Source organism: Ascaphus truei, chromosome 4, assembly GCF_040206685.1.
Source record: "Ascaphus truei isolate aAscTru1 chromosome 4, aAscTru1.hap1, whole genome shotgun sequence".
Classification (NCBI taxonomy): domain Eukaryota; kingdom Metazoa; phylum Chordata; class Amphibia; order Anura; family Ascaphidae; genus Ascaphus; species Ascaphus truei.
In genome coordinates this window covers 208087423-208105765 of record NC_134486.1, presented here as the reverse complement: position 1 = coordinate 208105765, position 18343 = coordinate 208087423, and the positions used below count along the sequence as shown (strand labels likewise).

At 39.6% G+C, this 18343-nt stretch overlaps 1 protein-coding gene across 1 annotated transcript in view; it reads left to right on the top strand.

Moving 5' to 3' along the window:
* GPR137B (G protein-coupled receptor 137B) overlaps positions 1-17024 on the top strand; it is a 54402-nt gene extending 37378 nt beyond the window's left edge. Inside the window, exons 4-7 of the mRNA XM_075596800.1 lie at positions 10422-10571; positions 13994-14122; positions 15406-15530; positions 15637-17024. Coding sequence (XP_075452915.1) covers positions 10422-10571; positions 13994-14122; positions 15406-15530; positions 15637-15745 — 513 coding nt within the window. The 3' untranslated portion in view covers positions 15746-17024. The remainder of the gene's footprint in view (positions 1-10421; positions 10572-13993; positions 14123-15405; positions 15531-15636) is intronic.
* The last annotated feature ends 1319 nt before the right edge of the window (positions 17025-18343 follow it).

Below are 18343 nucleotides of genomic sequence, written 5' to 3'. Positions count from 1 at the left end.
GTTGAACTTGATGGACGTACGTCTTTTTTCAACCTAATCTACTATGTAGCTATTATGTATGTATATTTGTATTTATATAGTGCCATTTATGTACATAGCAATTCACAGCACTAATACACGTGACATAATAATAACACAAAATGGGAATAAGCGTTGAGACATAAGCAACAATAGGGAAAATTAGTCCCTGCCCCGAAGAGCTTACAATCTAAGTGGTGCGTAGGAAGAACTTACTGGGACAGTAGGAGGGTGTTCAGGTAAGTGTGTCTGCAAAGGGCCACGGTCAATGTATGAGGTGTATAATATCAGCCACAAAGCAACCCATATGCTTCGTAATAGAGGTGTGTTTTACGATGGGTCTTAAAGTTTGAGTGAGGGTGCTACTTGGATGATGAGGGGAAGGGCATTCCAGAGGTGTGGGGAAGTGAGTAAGAGGCAATTTAGGAAAGAGAGGGCTTTAGATACAAAAGGGTAGACAGAAGACACCCATGAGCAGAACAAAAGTGTGGAAGTAGCAGAGAACTAAAGATAGATCAGGATAGCAGGTGCTGCAGAGGAACTAGCATTATACATTATGGTAGTTATTCATTAAACTGCAGATTGAGGCACTATTGGAGGAAAGATCCCATTCAAGGTAGTTTCCCCATATGACAGTGCCCCAATTGACACTGTTGCAGTATATTGAATAACCACCTTTTTTTTAATACCTTATTTGTAACTGAGATTTCTACTGTTTTACATAGCTCAGCCATTGAAACCATGAAGGCTATTGAATGCAGTCGTAGCACTAAAAAAAAAAGATTAATATTCTCTAAACGTACATGGTAATGAAAACTGCTGAATGCATAGTGTTTATATAACTTATGAAATATGGAAAATAGAAGTACAAATTATTTGCTTCACCGCAGGGGCTTGTGAAAGAAAGAGTGATAAAGGATTTTGTGATATTGCCACACATTCATCCATAACACTGTTGCCAGCATAACTCTTATTTCACATACTAGTTTCAAGTTCTCTAGGTGTGTCTACTGTATGCCGAAAAACACTGGGTAGAAATCTGTTGTGTGTTTTAAGTCTTAAGGTCACCCACATGAAGTAACTTTTGAATACAATTCATTTTAAATTAGTTTTAATAAAAAAAAATCAAATGTATTATTAAATATGCCATTGTTGACCGATTCGGCAATCTTCAAAAAGAAGCTGAGAATAAAAACACAGCTTGATGTCACACAATTAAAACAATTGAAAAACATATTCCAGTTGAGTATAAAAAGGGCATGTGCAGACTGTATCCAATACGTAAATCTCAAATGTAATTGCTTGTGCGCACCTATGTACAAACCTTATTGTTCTTAATCTGCAATAGGCAGTAATTCCCAGACTCGATTTTTTTTTTTTTCGCCCCCATTTATCAATGGATGTGAATTAAGATGGTCCTACTGAGCTGAACCACTGTATTTACAGCTCTTGTGAACCCCCTGGTTCTAAAGATACTTACCAGTAAATTACCAGGTTTAAATCTCAATCTTGGGGAAACTAAATGGCTGCCAAATCTCAGGCCAGCATCATTGGTTGTGGTTTCCAATTGGATGGACATTTCAATCCCCTTTAAAAAACCAGGAAGTGACTTCCAGAAGATTGAGCTCTGTGAAGACTCTGCCAGATTGCGACCAAAAAGGCAATAGTCTGCACACAAAAAAGGCGCCAGAAGAGAAGGGAAAGCTAGAGAAGAGGCTCCATAGCCTTTGAAAGTCAGATTAACACCCCAAAAATCGAGGAGGGTTCTGTTTTGGTGCTAGGCAAAGTGAAAGCAGAGTGCTGAGCTCTGCAGAAACCCAGCTAGTAATCACCCAAAACATCTCTAACCTGAACAATAAGTGACAGGTAAGGAGAGAGGAAAGGGTCCCAAGTGAGCTGGATGGAAAAATATCTCTCAAAAAAATCCAAGATGCCTCCAAAGCAGCAGCAAAGTCCTGAGAAGGCAGAGAAGAAAAAGGAAAAATCCAAGATGGCTGCTGACCTCATGGAGCAGCATGCAGAGAATCAGCAGGATGTCTGTGACACACAGGAGAGTGAGGGACACAGGGAGCAGAGAGAGCATGGTGAGGTGGCCAGAGCTGTGGGAAGGGAAATACTTTGAAATGCTGCAGAGAGCCATAGAGGATCTTAAAGGGGAACTAACCTCCCAGAGGATAGGGGAGGCTGAAAATAGAGCGAGTGACATGGAGGAAAACTCTGCAGCACTGCAACTAGAAATGCAAACTTTAAAAAGAAAGAATCAGTCCCTAGAGGAAAAAATGGATGATCTGGAAAATAGATCTCGGAGAGATAATGTGCAGATTATTGGGATCCCTGAGTCTGTGAAACCAATACAATTAATGGACTTTTGCTCCAAATGGATACAAGAGACACTGGGAATTACTCATGGTGGAGCCCAGGTCAAAATGGAGAGGGCCAACAGACTAAGTCAGATCAAACCGGGGCAAGAAAAAATCCAGGCAGTAATGGCAAGAGTCCTAGATTTTGCAGAAAAAGGGATCCTGCTACGAGCATATAAAAGTGCTGGCAGCCTAAGGCTGCGTCCATAGAGATGGGAGCAGTGCTGAACCAGCGGGCGCGATCGGGAGGCAGGGCAGTGACGTCGCTGGGCCAATCGCCCGCGACGCATCAACGTCACGGCGCCGTGACGTTGACGCTGCTTGGATGTTTTCAGCCGACAGCGCACTGAAAAACAGCTTTGGCGTTGGCTGAAAAATCCAACTCCTGAGCACGCCTGCGGACGCTCGCGTGAGCCCCCTCTAAAGACATCCTCATTGAGGATGCCGGGGCTCAGTGCGGAGCGTCCGCGCGGCTCAGTGCTGCTTGTCCTTCTATGGATGCAGCCTAATATTTGAGGGACATAGGATCCTGTTATTCCAAGACTATTCAGCAGCGGTGTCAGATAAAAGGAGGGAATTCAGCAAGGTGTGCAGCACTCTCTTTAAGGGAACAAAAAATTTGCACTAAGCTAACCTTGCACGCTAAGAGCCTTCACGGAGGCAGGAACAAGAGTGTTCAACACGGCAGAGGAAGCGGAAAAGTTTTTACAGAGACCTGAAGCAAAGGCACAAAATAAAGGCTCTGGGGGTGAATCAAGGAGCAACGAAAGAAACGACGAAAGCCCCAAAAGGAGCGAGGCCAGCAAGAGAGCAAGATAACAAAATGACGCAGAAGAAGAGAGCGCCAGTACTTTAAAAGTACCGTATTTCCTCAATTCTAAGACGCACCTTTTTCCCCATTTTCACATGTCTGAAATTGGGATGCGTCTTAGAATCGATGTACAAAAAAAAAAAAAAAACGACTAGGGGGGGAGATGCCGGCCGGGGATCTTCAGTGTGCAGCAATAGCATGGATCCGACCACAGCCCCTCTCTCCCCCACCATGAGGTGCAGGGAGATCAGCTGGAAATGCCTGCCAGGGATCTTTACATTGCCCAGCAGCCCGCCCCCTTCCCCCCTGTCAAATCTGTGTGTGAACTGCAGGAGGTACAGAGGAAGCTGTGTGTGTTGCTGTGTGTGTGTCTCTCTCTCTGTGACACGTGTGTTTGTGTCCCTCCATTCTCTCCCTCCCCCTTCCCTCCATTCTCTCCCTCCCCCCCTTACCTCCATTCTCTCCCTCCCCCCCTTCCCTCCATTCTCTCCCTCCCCTCCTTCCCTCCATTCTCTCCCTCCCCCTCTTCACTTCATTCTCTCCTTCCCCCCCCTTCCCTCCATTCTCTCCTTCCCCCCCTTCCCTTCATGCTCTCCTTCCCCCCTTCCCTCCCTCCCTGTTCCCTCCATTCTCTCCCTCCTCCGTTCCCTCCATTCTCTCCCTCCCCTCCTTCCCTCCATTCTCTCCCTCCCCCTCTTCACTCCATTCTCTCCTTCCCTCCATTCTCTCCTTCCCCCCCTTCCCTTCACGCGCTCCTTCCCCCCTTCCCTCCCTCCCTGTTCCCTGCATTCTCTCCCTCCTCCGTTCCCTCCATTCTCTCCCTCCCCCGTTCCCTCCATTCTCTCCCTCCCCCGTTCCCTCCATTCTCTCCCTCCCCCGTTCCCTCCATTCTCTCCCTCCCCCGTTCCCTCCATTCTCTCCCTCCCCGGTCCCCGCCATTCTCTCCCTCCCCCGTTCCCTCCATTCTCTCCCTCCTCCCTTCCCTCCATTCTCAACCATTCCCCCTTCCCTCAAAAAAAGTTATGTTAATGCAAGCAGCAGTTAAATATGTTTATATAAGGAAGCGGTACGGGGTATAACAGGTTAATAAGGCCTAACAAGTGGTCGGAAAAGCCAAAAGATTATTAGTCAGGCATAAATTGAAGGATATATATTATATGGCGGAGCGGGAGGAGTGAAGAATCACAATAGGACGGGAGGCAGGAGCTGCTCCTGGAAAAAAGGAAAGTCTATACAAGTGATGTTTATGTTAATGTTTTTTCTTTATATGTGTGTGTTATGTTATAGTATTGTCAGATATGTGTCAGTTCATGGAATTAAGGTCATCAGCAGCAAAAGTAATAAAATGACTGCATGCATAGTGCGCTGTAGAAGAGAGAGTAATATACCCACAAAGGCAACAGGAGAACCGCATGTATATACTCACAAACACACAGTAAAATGTACATGAAAATAGTCTCTTGGAACGTAAAGAGCATAAATTTTGCAATAAAAAGAAACAAAATTCTTAGACACCTGAAAAAATTAAAGACAGATATTGCACTAGTTCAGGAAACCCACCTGAATGAAGACGAAAGTAAAACACTTAAGCGGGACTGGGTGGGAGAATGTATTTATTCCCCAGCAGTGGGAAAGAAGGGAGGTGTAGCAATTTTAATTAATAAAGCACTGCCCCTGGAAATAATAACTTCCTCTGAGGACACAACGGGGAGACTGGTGCAATGCAGAGTAAAAATACACAAAACAGAATTAAACATTTATGATCTATGTGGCTCCAATGAGAATAGCCAGCGCTTTTTCCAGAGCACGGTGGAAAAAATATTGAAAGACAAAAGTAACAATACTAGAGTGGGCAAAGATTTTAATATAGCTCAAGAGCCATTGTTAGACAAATATACAACAGAGGGGACTAAATCCAGGACAGAAGAGTATTAAGACTCTGCGGGAAGCACTAGGGGTGACGGACTGCTGGAGGTTACTAAATCCCATAGAGAGGGAGTTCTCCTTTTTCTCCCATCCTCATAATACCTTTTCAAGAATCGATTCTTTTTTAATAAGTGACCATCTAATCCCTACCCTGGGTATAGCTTCCATTGAAAACATCTTGATTTCTGACCATGGTCCAGTATGGATAGGGCTAAATATTGGGTAGAATGAGCACTACGATAGGATATGGAGGTTCCCTTCACATTTATATCACAATGAGGAGTTTAAAGCTTTCCTACTAAACAAATGGTACCAATTCAAGGACAATAACAATGCACACCAAAATGAAGGAAAATTGTATTGGGAAACTGCAAAGGCGGTGCTAAGGGGGAGATATAATGGCCTTTTCAAATAAAAAAGGAAGGAAATAGACAGAATTCAGGAAAGCGAGTGACGAGCTAAGCGAAGCATACAGGAGCTTTAAACTATAGCCATCTTTGGCCACAAAAGAGGAATATTTATTTATTTATTTTAAAGTACATATGCGAGATACAGTATGGCTGCAGAGAAAGGAAGTTAAAAAATGCAATATAGAGACTTTAATCTATATAGATATGGGAATAAGTAGAACAAAAAAGCACAGGCGCACTGCCAGGGAGTCAGGTGGTTTAAAAGGTAAAATCCGTTTAATTCAGAACATATCTGATGACAAACATAGCCCCAGGGGGGGCCACAAACAACCTCCTACGCGTTTCGGACGGGTAGGTCCTTTATCAAGAAAGTGCGCCTGTGCTTTTTTGTTCTACTTGTACCTGGATTTCTCCCATGGCTGGCACGCCACAGTGGACTCCTACAGACAGCAGAAGTGGGTAAGAATTTATTTCTTCATATTTGACCATTATAGTGGAGTACTCTAACTGGGACTGCCTTTATTTCTATGAGGACATCATCCTTTAGGCTGTTATGAGTGACTCAAGGGCCATTTTATGTTATACCCACACTGCTTTATTGGAGTCCATGAAGATTGTGAACTTTTGATATAGTTGTCATAAGATTGGAGCACCCCATGACCCCCCCCCCTTTTTTCCTGGATAGATATGGGAATAAGGCTGGCAAACTAATGGGGAATTTAGTCAGGAACTACACATCATCTAAACATATAACGAAAATACAGACAGCTAATGGGGAAATCTCAACTGAACCCAAAGAAATATCTTTAGCATTTCAAGAATACTATCAAAAATTATATGAAAAGAGTGAGGAAAACGCAGAGGTAGTGGAGGATTTCATGGGAAAATTACAATTGCCTAAATTAACAAGGGAAGATCAACAAAGATTAAATTAGCCATTTTCCATAGAAGACAAATATCAGAGTCGATTAAAAAACTTGAAAATGGCAAAGCACCAGGGCTCGATGGGTTTGTGGCCGAATTCTATAAAATCTTAAGTGCGGAAATAGGCCTACCACTTAAGGAAGCATTCAAAGTTATATTAAAAACTGAAGAATACTTAGAAACGGGCAAGATGGCTTTCATAAGGATTCTTCACAAGGAAGGGAAAAACCCACTAAATCCAGAATTATATAGACCAATTTCATTATTAAACCAAGACGCCAAGATCTCTCAAAATTTTTAGCAGAGAGGCTAGTATCATCTTACCAAAATTGATCCATCCAGATCAATCTGGATTTGTAAAGGGAGACATCCGGTAAAGAATATAAGAAAAGTTATAGCTGCCGTAAACTGGACTAAATCTAAAATAATATGAGAATATCAATAGACGTCGAAAAGGCTTTTGATAATTTCAGTAAGCTGGGAGTATCTGTTCCAGGTACTGCAAAAAGTGGGGATTGAGGGACCTTTCCTTAGGATAATACAATCAATGTACACAAATCCAAAAGTTAAAATAATGGCAGCGGGGTTATTGTCTCCCGAGTTTAAATTACACAGAGGTATGAGACAGGTGTGCCCTCTGTCACCGTTGCTCTTTAATTTAGCTATTGAGCCTTTGGCCGAATATCTGAGATGTATGGAAAGTTTCAAGGGAATCAACATACGGATGTTTGAGGCTAAATTAGCTCTATTTGCGGACGATCTGCGGCTCCTAGTGTCTAATCCGGAGCAGGCGTTGCCCAACACATTTAAAGCTAATGGGGAATTTGGAAAATTCTCAGGGTTCAAAGTTAATGTTACAAAAACAGAAATATTAATCCTCACAAATAAGAATGATGTAACATTGGATGAGAAGTTACACTTAAAAAGGACAACGAAATCTATAAAATATCTAGGTATTAATATTGCATCGGACCTGGGAAAACTACATGTAGACAATTTTAAGAGTATTTTTTCAGAAGGTAATAAAGGAACTGGAAGGGTAGCAGAACCTCCCTCTGAACCTTTCAGGGTGATGCCAACTGATCAAAATGGTCCACTTTGCCACAATTCTCTACCCCTTACACATGTTACCATTATTAATAAAACATACAGATACCAAATAATTAAATAGAGCATTTAGTAGGTTCATTTGGAGAGGAAGGCGACCCAGAATAGCATTAAAAAAACTACAACTTTGCAGTGAATCGGGGGGACTAAATTTCCCCGAAATGAGAAACTACAATTTAGCATGTGTTATAAGGCATGCGGGTGATTGGATATTGGAGAAAAGTTTCCACTCAAATTTAGAGATAGAGCAGCAGCAGGTATAGCCTATGAATCTATGAGATATACTACATACTACATGCAAGAGATCAAAGATAATACAGGCAGTCCTCGGTTATCCAACACAATGCGTTACTCAAAATGGCGTTGTAAAGCGAAACGTTGTAAAGCGAAACATGTTTTCCCATAGGAACACTGTTTAAATGAAAGGTTCCGTTCCTGAAGGCTTTTTTAACACTAAAATACACCAAATATTTTATGCAGGCAATAAGATATGCAGCACACACATAAATTATATAGTGTATATACTGTATTATATATATAATATAACATAATAAATAATATATTATATAGTATAATATAATATTATATAGTATAATATTATATATATACGGTCTTACGACGCTTTGCAATGTTGTTTATGTGAATGTGTATATATATACACACATACACAACGTTGCAAAGCGTCGTATTAGCGTTGGATAAGCCATTTTGGCGTTGTAAAAATGAATATAGGTATGCATTGCATAGCGTTGGATAAGCCATTCGTTGTAAAGCGAAGCTTTGTAAAACGAGGACTGCCTGTATATTGGTAAGAGACACTTGCGCAGCATGGATGATAATAAGGTCAAATATGGGATTATCATACACAATCTCTAAATTTCTGCCTATTAAGGGAAATGCAAACTTCCTCCCAGGCCAAAATCAGACATCCTTTCAATTGTGGGAAGGCAAGGGTTTTAGGTGTATAGGACATTTGATAAAGGAAGACCAGGAACGGCTCCTTACCTTTGAGGAATTAAAGGAAAAGTGGGAGATACCTAGTTCACATGGTTATTCGTATGCACAGGTGACACATTATTGTAAATCATTGGAGAACTATAAAAGGAAGTACAGCTGAACCCCGTTATAACGCGGTCCTTGGGGTCCACAGAATGAGACCGCGTTATACCCGGGATCGCGTAAATTTTGCCGCGTGAGGACTAACTGGCATCTGCATTTCTCTCCTGTGTGTGTGTGTGTGTGTGTGTGTGTGTGTGTGTGTGTGTGTGTGTGTGTGTGTGTGTGTGTGTGTGTGTCCGTTAGCAATAAAGCATTGAATGTTTAATGTAAAAAAAAAAATGGAGATGTTTTTAAATCAGATGCCACATTTAGACCGCGTTATAAACGGATCCGCATTGTAGCGGATCGCGCTATAACAGGGTCAAGCTGTATTGTCAAATAATATATTTGATAAAAAAAAAAATTCTTTCCAGAGAGAATAGATACACTATATCAGATATATATAATTTGGTAAGATTAAAAAATTATGAGTGGATTTTGCAAAAGGTTTTTGTGGCCTGGGACAAAGATTTCAAGGAAATAACGGAACTTGATGTAATACTGGTTTAGTTAGAACTAGAAAACTTATATCAGAAACATGAGAGAGATACAACTAAAACTGACACCCAGGGCATATTGTGCTTTTAACATAAGTTACAAGAATACAGACAAATCCAGGAATAGATGTCCAAAGTGCCTACAACCAAAAGCAGACCTAAAACACTGCTTATGGGACTGCCCCAAGATTGCACATTTTTGGGACCAAGTGCTGGATTATATACAGCAGAATGTTAAAATAACTGCGGTTAAAGAAACAGTTTCTTTGATATTTGGCAACTTGGAGGAATGGAAGATCATGAATAACGGGGTGAGAATACTTAAATTCGTAGAAATTACATTATTGGCAGCTAGAAGAACTATAATGTTCAATGGATAAAGGATATACCCCCTAACATGGAGATGCTAAACAAATATTTAACACAATTATTAATGTTCGATAAAATGGAAGCCGAAAACAATAAAGAGCTAAAAACAGAAAAACTATTTAAAAAATGGGATCCCTTTATTGGAATTTTACCAGACAGGGACAACGAGATTGTGATGCGGTCGTTTGATTAAACGTCGTGGTATTTACTAAGAAGTCTGGTACATGAGAGGCACAGAAGGTGATGAGGGGGGAATTGGAATGCGCCAAAAAAGTATTAAGTCGCTGTGTATCAGCCAAAAAATGGTATGCGTCATGTATAAATTCACATAATGTCCTTAATACATACTACGCACATTTTATGAACGTTTGTACTTCTCTTTACACACAAATTTATGCACAATAAAAATATGATCTTGGTACAGTAGGCCCCCAAGTGTTTTGATTTGTTTATATTTCAGTAATACTACCTACTCCGTGATTTCTAGTATAAATGCTTTTAATAACCCTGCACCCCGATAACATTTGCATTTACTGGAGCCCGCATAAAATGTATTTATGTAATATACCTAGTTATTACTTTTCGGTGACTTCATTGATAGTTGATTGATAAATAGATAGATAGATAGATAATGTCATCCTTAGCTTTACATGTATACCAATTGGTCGTTTATGCTTTCCTGGGCAGGGACTTGAATTCCTATCATGTCTATTTATGTTTGTTACATATATATTTGAATTCTCTGTATTGTTTATTTTGTGAAACACTGCATATATTCTTGGTGCTATATAGGTACAAATATACATACATCTATACCAGCTTATTTAATTTAGTATTAAAATAATTAACAAATGTTATTTGTTAAAAGTAACATTTTAAGATTCCTTTGACAATTTTCTAGGGATCATCAGTGTGTCAAGTCACTTGTATTGGAGTCACAGTGATTCTACTTTACACATCAAGAGCCTGCTACAACTTGGTGGTCTTGTCTCTGTCAGACAACTCACGCTACAGCTCCTTTGATTATGACTGGTACAATGTGTCAGATCAGGCAAGTATGACTTTCTAGAACTTTGGGCTCGTTAGCATTTCCTTGATGAATCACCCACTTTGAAAATTATAGTTTAACAGGACCAATGTGTGTGTGCAGGGCTAAAACCATCATTGTTTCACTTGATCTCTTTAGAATTAATCAGATCATGTTTGCAGGAGAGTACAATTGGACTCCCCCTCTAAAGGGCCAGATAACGTGACTGCCTAAAACAGTCAATGAAAGAAGATAGTCTGGTACACAAAATAATCGTATAGATAGTTATCACCTGCCGGTGCCCACGGACAAGAGGGGGCCGTCCTGCAAAGTCCCCAAATAATCACATATAGAAGGCAAAAAGTCCAGGCACTCGGTCTTCCAAAAAAAGTAATTTAATACAGCAAATATTACAGCTGTATTAAATTACTTTTTTTGAAAGACCAAGTGCCTGGACTTTTTGCCTTCTATAACTGCCTAAAACCGTAACAGATGTTATTTATACCGAAGGGAGCACGTATCCACAAAGATAATTATATGCAAAGGGCTTAGTATAGACCTAACGTCCCGTTAAATTAGCACAACATTGCTGTAATAATGTCTTACATAAAGGTGGCTGTACTCCGAGAGACTGACAGACAGACTAGTTTATAGGATTCAAATAAGCATATTCTTCAGGTGTGTTCAGGTTTGTTCACAAGTATGTCTCCATTTATTATCACTAGTAAAATAGTCTCTCTTGTAACTCCACCTTTCGGTATCACTTAACTAATGTAAAGTTAAGTAGACCTTAACAGAGGACAGAGAAGCCCAATGCTACATCCAATTTGACAAAATTGGATGTAGCTTTGGGTTTCTCTGTCTTTTGTTTTATACATTTGGCAATGCTCAGTAGCACTCCTTTTGACATAAATATATATAAATACATATATATAAAAAAAAGAACGCAAAAAGCGCACGCTCCATAGCGTATAAATGTATATTTATTTAAAATGGAGGGGGATAGACATGGGGGGAAAAAGGCACACTTACAAAAGTGAGCTATAAAAACAGCATTTGTGACTAAAATATCACCGCCAACGTGTCTGCTCCGGAAGCACCGTCCTCAGATGGCAGACTCACAGCGTGAGCGGAGAAATCCAATCGGCTAGGTAGGCAGACTGATGCAGCCGATGTCCTATTAAAGCTGCCTGCTGGAAATCCTTGGGACTTGACGAGCGCACAGAGTTTGTTCAGACCACAACAAACTCCTGCGTGATGACGTAGTGTCAAAGGACGTAGTGTCAAAGGACGCTCATCAAGACCCAAGGATTTCCAGCAGGCAGCTTTAATAGGACATTGGCTGCATCAGTCTGAATACCTAGCCGATTGGATTCCTCCGCTCACGCTGTGAGTCTGCCATCTGAGGACGGTGCTTCCGGAGCAGACACGTTGGCGGTGATATTTTAGTCACAAATGCTGTTTTTATAGCTTACTTTTGTAAGTGTGCCTTTTTCCCCCCTTGTCTATCCCACACCATATTAATTAAATATACATTTATACGCTAAGGAGCGTGCGCTTTTTGTTTTCTTTTCTCTTTAGGTCGTTATGACTGGATGTGGTTCTTCCTGGAAAGCAGCCTGGACTCCCATATTTCAATCCATTTTGAAAGATTTACCTAATTGGACATTTATTTGGAAGAGGGTTCATTATATGTTCTATGTTTTGTTTGTTGCAGTTATTGGTATATTTTATACACTGTATCACTTGTATTGTGTCGTTAATACCACTCGCTTTCACTATTTTGGATATCATTATTCTAGTATCTATCTTTAATTAAATAATTCATTGCCATACATCTTTATTCACAACACCTATATATGATATATATTTTTGTATTTACCTTAATTGGTGCTACTATTTTTTTTTATCAATATATATATATATATATATATATAAAAAGATGCGCAAAACTGATTTAAAATAATATTGCAATGATGTCTATGAGTGCTGCCACAATGTAATTGGTGTACACCACCCCAAAGAAAATACAAAGTACAAAAAAACACAAAAGGCGCAAATCAGAGACACAGGTGCATGGATATGCAACACCTGAAGGATAAATATGTGAACAAGTCCTATATTCAAATTCCACAACGAGATGTACCTATAAATGAAAAAGATACCAATATGGTGAAGTACGTTTATGAATAAAATTATTGCGCAAGCAACAGAGGCTACTTACAATGTAGCAGAAATAACAGGCACATCAGTAAAATGCTTTCAGATCGCTGTATCAAAGGGGCTGATAATCTCAGGAACCGCTCACTCCGTCTGTGTGCTCGGATGCGGAAGCGTCACTGCTCAGCTGTAATCAGCAGTTGCGCGGGTCCTCTGATGGTGACGTCACTCCCCTAAACTGGGATACCGATGGCTCTGTTCACTCAGTGAGATTAGCCACAGGGCTCAATTCCGAGATTGATATAACAGTCCCAATAGCCTTTAAATAATGCTTTGCAGCAAATAGAAAGACAGTTAAAAAGTCCTGAATATAACAGAAAATAGGGAGATCTACTAAGAGACCCTCACCCATTTGCTATATATATATATATATATATATATATATATATATATTAAAAAAAAATATATATATATATGATGTGGTGGGTTTTGGGGTTAGAGTTTGCTGGGGTTGTGCGTTTGTTAACTTTAACAAAATATGCGCTATTAGGGCGAATACCTAATTTGCGTATCATTATCACTAACAGACGTTCTAGTTAAGGTAGTGCTCTTTCCGCCCGAAAATATGCCATTTCGTTATTGGCGTTTGAAGATGCACGTTAATGCGTAGTGTGACGTTAACTTAGATAATCATCACGTTAAGGCACTTGATGGAGCTTTGTGGATCTGACTCTAAATGAACAAGATGCACTGTATACACTTCCAGCCTCCAAAACTCCTTATCCTCAGAGACCAGTTAATCTCTTCACTAGCATAACATAACTGTAGGTCCTTCTGGCAGCAAATGGCTTTATTCTAGGTAACTTTATGAAGTCCATAGTCCTTCCTGAAAAGTTGACAATAATTTCAATGTTTTCTGAGACCCTCCTTCCTGGCATGTAACTAACTAATGAATTGGATGAGAGATTAGCATTAGTAGTTTCTACGGTATATTGGTGCCTGTATGATTGCCTCCTTGCCAAAGGTTCGGTCAGTGAAACTTTTAAAAGGTACAACAAATAACAAAGAATGTGCCTTTTTTTAGGACCAATTTAGCTACTGGAACTTAATCGAAATAAAAACCTATAGAAAACAAGAATGCAGGTTTCCTATAATAATAATTAAAAAAAATAAGAGTTTACGTTTGCACTAGTGCCAGATCCCTGCAAATATAAAAAAAATGTCTGTCACCCATGTGTTCCTCCTTCCCTTTTAAATTTCTTGTTTTGTTTTCCTGACTTAAATAGGCCGATTTGAAATGCAAGCTTGGCGATACCGGATACATTGTATTCGGAATTATCCTTTTTGTCTGGGAGCTATTTCCAACAAGCTTGGTTGTGTATTTCTTCCGCGTTCGAAACTCCGCTCAGGATCTGGTGAGTTAAAAGGCTGTCACGCAGGTGAGCTGCTTATCAGCAGCACAGTGTGTAATTTGTTGGATGCAAAAACGTAATGCAACACAAACTCACATTGTAACCCTAAATACTGCATTAAAATTGCCGTCCCTCGTAGGACCAGAATGAATGAGCTGGAAAATGTTAAATCTCAAAAAGAAAAGTAATTATAGGCATAATATCACCCAAGGACTGTTTATAAATGCAGTGTGATGAAACATGGGAGAGTTGTTTAGTAGGACCTGACATACCTTCTACGTGTAAAGTGACTTCCCTGCTTGATTTTTTGACAGCCAACCTTTTATATAAGTACTATGATACTGTAAAACCCAGGCTACAGATCTTATATTCATACAAATACTTTTGCTGTAAAAGGCTTTGTTCTGTATTATTTACAACATTACAATATGACATTAACAAACCATTATGAATTCTTAAACTTAATATTCAAACAAAGGTGGTCAAGTGGAGAAATATCATGAAATAATGACATACATTTTAGCCTGCTGTCTTTAATAACAATCTGTCAATATATGTCAAAGGAGTAGAATGCACCAAAAATTCTGGGATCCGAACTGGACACCTTAAATGTAAATATTCTAACATATTTACACAATAAAGTTATCAGGTGTCTCACCCAGTCCAACAAGGGGGGAAAAAAAATCTCTCAGATGTAGTAAAAAGCTTAAAACATTTTATTTTTATCAATAAAAAATTGGGTGTCGGGTGTGGGGGTCATATTCCCTTTCCCAACAGCTGATGAAGAAACAGTTTGGATTTGTAATTGGCCACTCTTTTTAATATGATCTGGTGACCTCAAAATTACCCCCCCCCCCCTTCAATTCATATCTTTTTTTTTAACTTTATACGAAACAGGGGACCCTGTGGAGATGAACTGCGGTGCTCTAAACTCCAGGGACCCTTCGGTTTCCAAGATTTCCAAGATATTTAATTTTGTTTACTTTCACAAGTTCTGTACTTGCTAGGAAAAACAATGTCACAATGATGCCACAGCATTCTATTGGCTACTAAAGTGAGGCCACATTGCTTATTCTGGATAAGTTATTATTGTAAGGGTATGACAAAACTTAATATCTCAGGAACGAGGGAAGTGCTACAGTTCTGCTCTGGTGGACCCCTTGTTTCAAATAGGCTAATAAGATATACAGTATATATATATATATATATATATATTATTATTTTTTAATAAAAAAAACAAGCATTACGGATTGCTGCTTTAAATGTGCTGCTTTGTGTACTTGCAGACAAACCCTGGGATGGTCCCTAGTCATGGCTTTAGTCCCAGATCCTACTTTTTTGACAATCCTCGGAGGTATGACAGCGATGATGATCTAGCATGGAACATTACACCACAGAACATGCATGGCAGGTAAGAGCTTACTTTGAGTCTTTGTAATATTATCTGTATACTATTATATGATCTGTTTTTAATTGATTTGCTAAATGAAAAAATATATTTTTTTCTTTTATTTCAGCTTTGGTCCAGATTTTTTTGATTGGGGGAACCGAAATAGCTTTGGGTCACACACAGGATCCCTTCAACAAGATTCCACAGTGGCTCCAGAGACATTGAACCATACATAGCTGGAACAGCTTTGGGTGCTGGGGTACCTCCATCGCAGCACCGGTGGAAGTGAAGTGGGTTAATCCCTTTGGACCCCCATAGGAGTTGCAGTATGGCTCTAACAGCAAAGGGGCTAATATTGCTTATGACTTTGGGACCATCCAATTTGCACATATATAGTAATAGCAAACATTAGTTCTGATTGGAATTTCTGCACTTCACTTTTAGGTCAATGTTTGGAATGCATTAAGTGGCGCCCAGTTTCTGAGTGTAATCTTAACAGTGGAAAAACCTAAGCAGTGTGGAAGTGCTACTAATATCTCCATTCCTAGACCAGATTGTATATAGTTCATCAAAAACTTTGCACAAATTTTTTTAAATTGTTTTTTTAAACAATCGTTGCCGTGTACAATGTAAATTTAAGTTACAAGCAGATCCACATTAGTTTTCACAAACCTTTGTGAGTTAATGTTAATGGATAGTAATAGCCACATTGTCATCTTTGACTAGCAGTAAAAATGTAGATAAGTATAAGAAACGAAATAATCTTTAAGGATAACTGAATGCAGTTTTTACTGGAAAAGTTTTCTGTTTCAACACTTTATTTTATTCTCTGTTTTACATAAACTGATATGCTGCTTCAGGTAATGTCAGTCACTTTTCTTTTAAGAAAAGCTTTCCCCTTTAACTGTGCCGTTTCCTTAATGAACCTTGTTTATAGTTAAGTGACCTACAGTGAACCATTTTGTTCTAGGTAATGTCACCTAGGTTCTATTTTATGGTAAATCTGCAATTTGTGATGGTTTTCTTTTTTTTACCCCCACTTCATATGAACTATGGGGACATTATAGTTGGATTGTGCTTTTTTCAGCTCTGGGGAACTCCCTGTTTGAGATATGAGAATTGTAATGCCCCATTCATGAATGCTTGTCCAATGGAAACAATAAGGCTGTCTGGGTCAGATTCAGTTCGTGTCCAATGGAAAGCTCCAATGTATTCAGAAGATATTTTTTCTATTCTGAGTAATCCTACATGACACTGAATTTATAATGATATATAAAGACAACACAAAAATTAAGTAGCGCTAAAGAGGATGTGAAATAACCCTAAAAAATGATAAATTATAATAACATATTTAAAATATTAAAATAAATGAAAATTACCACAATTTAACCTAATAATATCTACAAACCATAACGTGATAGTGAAAAAAAAAGGAAAATCCAAATTGAATGTTCCACTCAAACAAAAAATCCAGAGAGAAATATAGTCCCAATAGAAGATCCAGGGAGCGTCTTTGCAGCTTTAAGGGGAGTGGTATAGCCAACCACTTTTGGAATCTATGAACAAAAAACAAACAAAAGCGCAAGCTCCATAGCACGTAACTGAGTAAAAAAATAAGGTACATTTATTTACAAAATCAGCAACCCATAAGAATGTGCACTTACAGGATTTTAAACAGAACCATTCGTGGGAGAGAAATCTCTATTGTGGTCATCTGCGGTGGTAGGGTGAGTCCCAGGTTTGCAGAGTGGATGTAAACAGCCCAGGTTCACCATGAACTCCTATCCCGAATTGGCAGCAAGATATAAAGGCGAAGTCGGCGCAGTGTGAGGAAACGCGTAGAGCTGTGACGTCATTGCGTTTGTGTTGGTGTATTTGGAGTCCCTGGCTTCCCTGCTCTCCGGCTGGCAGTAATTTCAAATGTTAGCAACCATTGTATGAGGGAGCAAAGGACGTGCAGGCATTGGATGCCTTTATATCTTGCTGCCAATTCGGGATAGGAGTTCATGGTGAACCTGGGCTGTTTACATCCTCTCTGCAAACCTGGGACTCATCCCAACACCGCAGATGACCACAATAGAGATTTCTCTCCCACGAATGGTTCTGTTTAAAATCCTGTAAGTGCACATTCTTATGGGTTGCTGATTTTTTAAATAAATGTACCTTATTTTTTACTCAGTTACGTGCTATGGAGCTTGCGCTTTTGTTTGTTTTTTATAATGATATATATATATATATATATATATATAATGTAAATATTACTGTGTGCTCATTTGCATGTCTTAAACAGGTCTGCAACCCTGCCTTTCACCATTATCACCCAACATACAGTGCTTCCACTGCAACAAGGGATTCTGGGAAATGACATGCAAATGAGCACACTGTGCCACCCTTTGCTTTAAATCCATTTTGACATGGACCCCTATAAGCTTATGCTTGCTGCTTTGCACAGCTTTTCAAAGAGGCATAACCAGTAAACTTACCCACATACACATATAGCAAATGGAAATATTACTGTGTGCTCATTTGCATGTCTCAGACAGGTTTGCAACCCCGCCTTTCACCATTATCACCCAGCACTTCCACTGCAGCATACAGTAGTATGTCCATTTGCTATATGCTTTGCTGTGGAGGGTTTTGTCACTTTTTTCACCCACCATAACGAGAGAGAGAGAGAGAGATAGAGAGAGAGATATAGATAGATACTGGCAGATAAACATCTTACCATCATTGAAACCAGGGACTCTCCAGAGTTGTAAGAGGAGCACTAGGGTCCCTCTGGTTCAGCTAATGATGAGGTAGGGGAGAGAAGAATGGCGCTGGTTGCTTCTTTA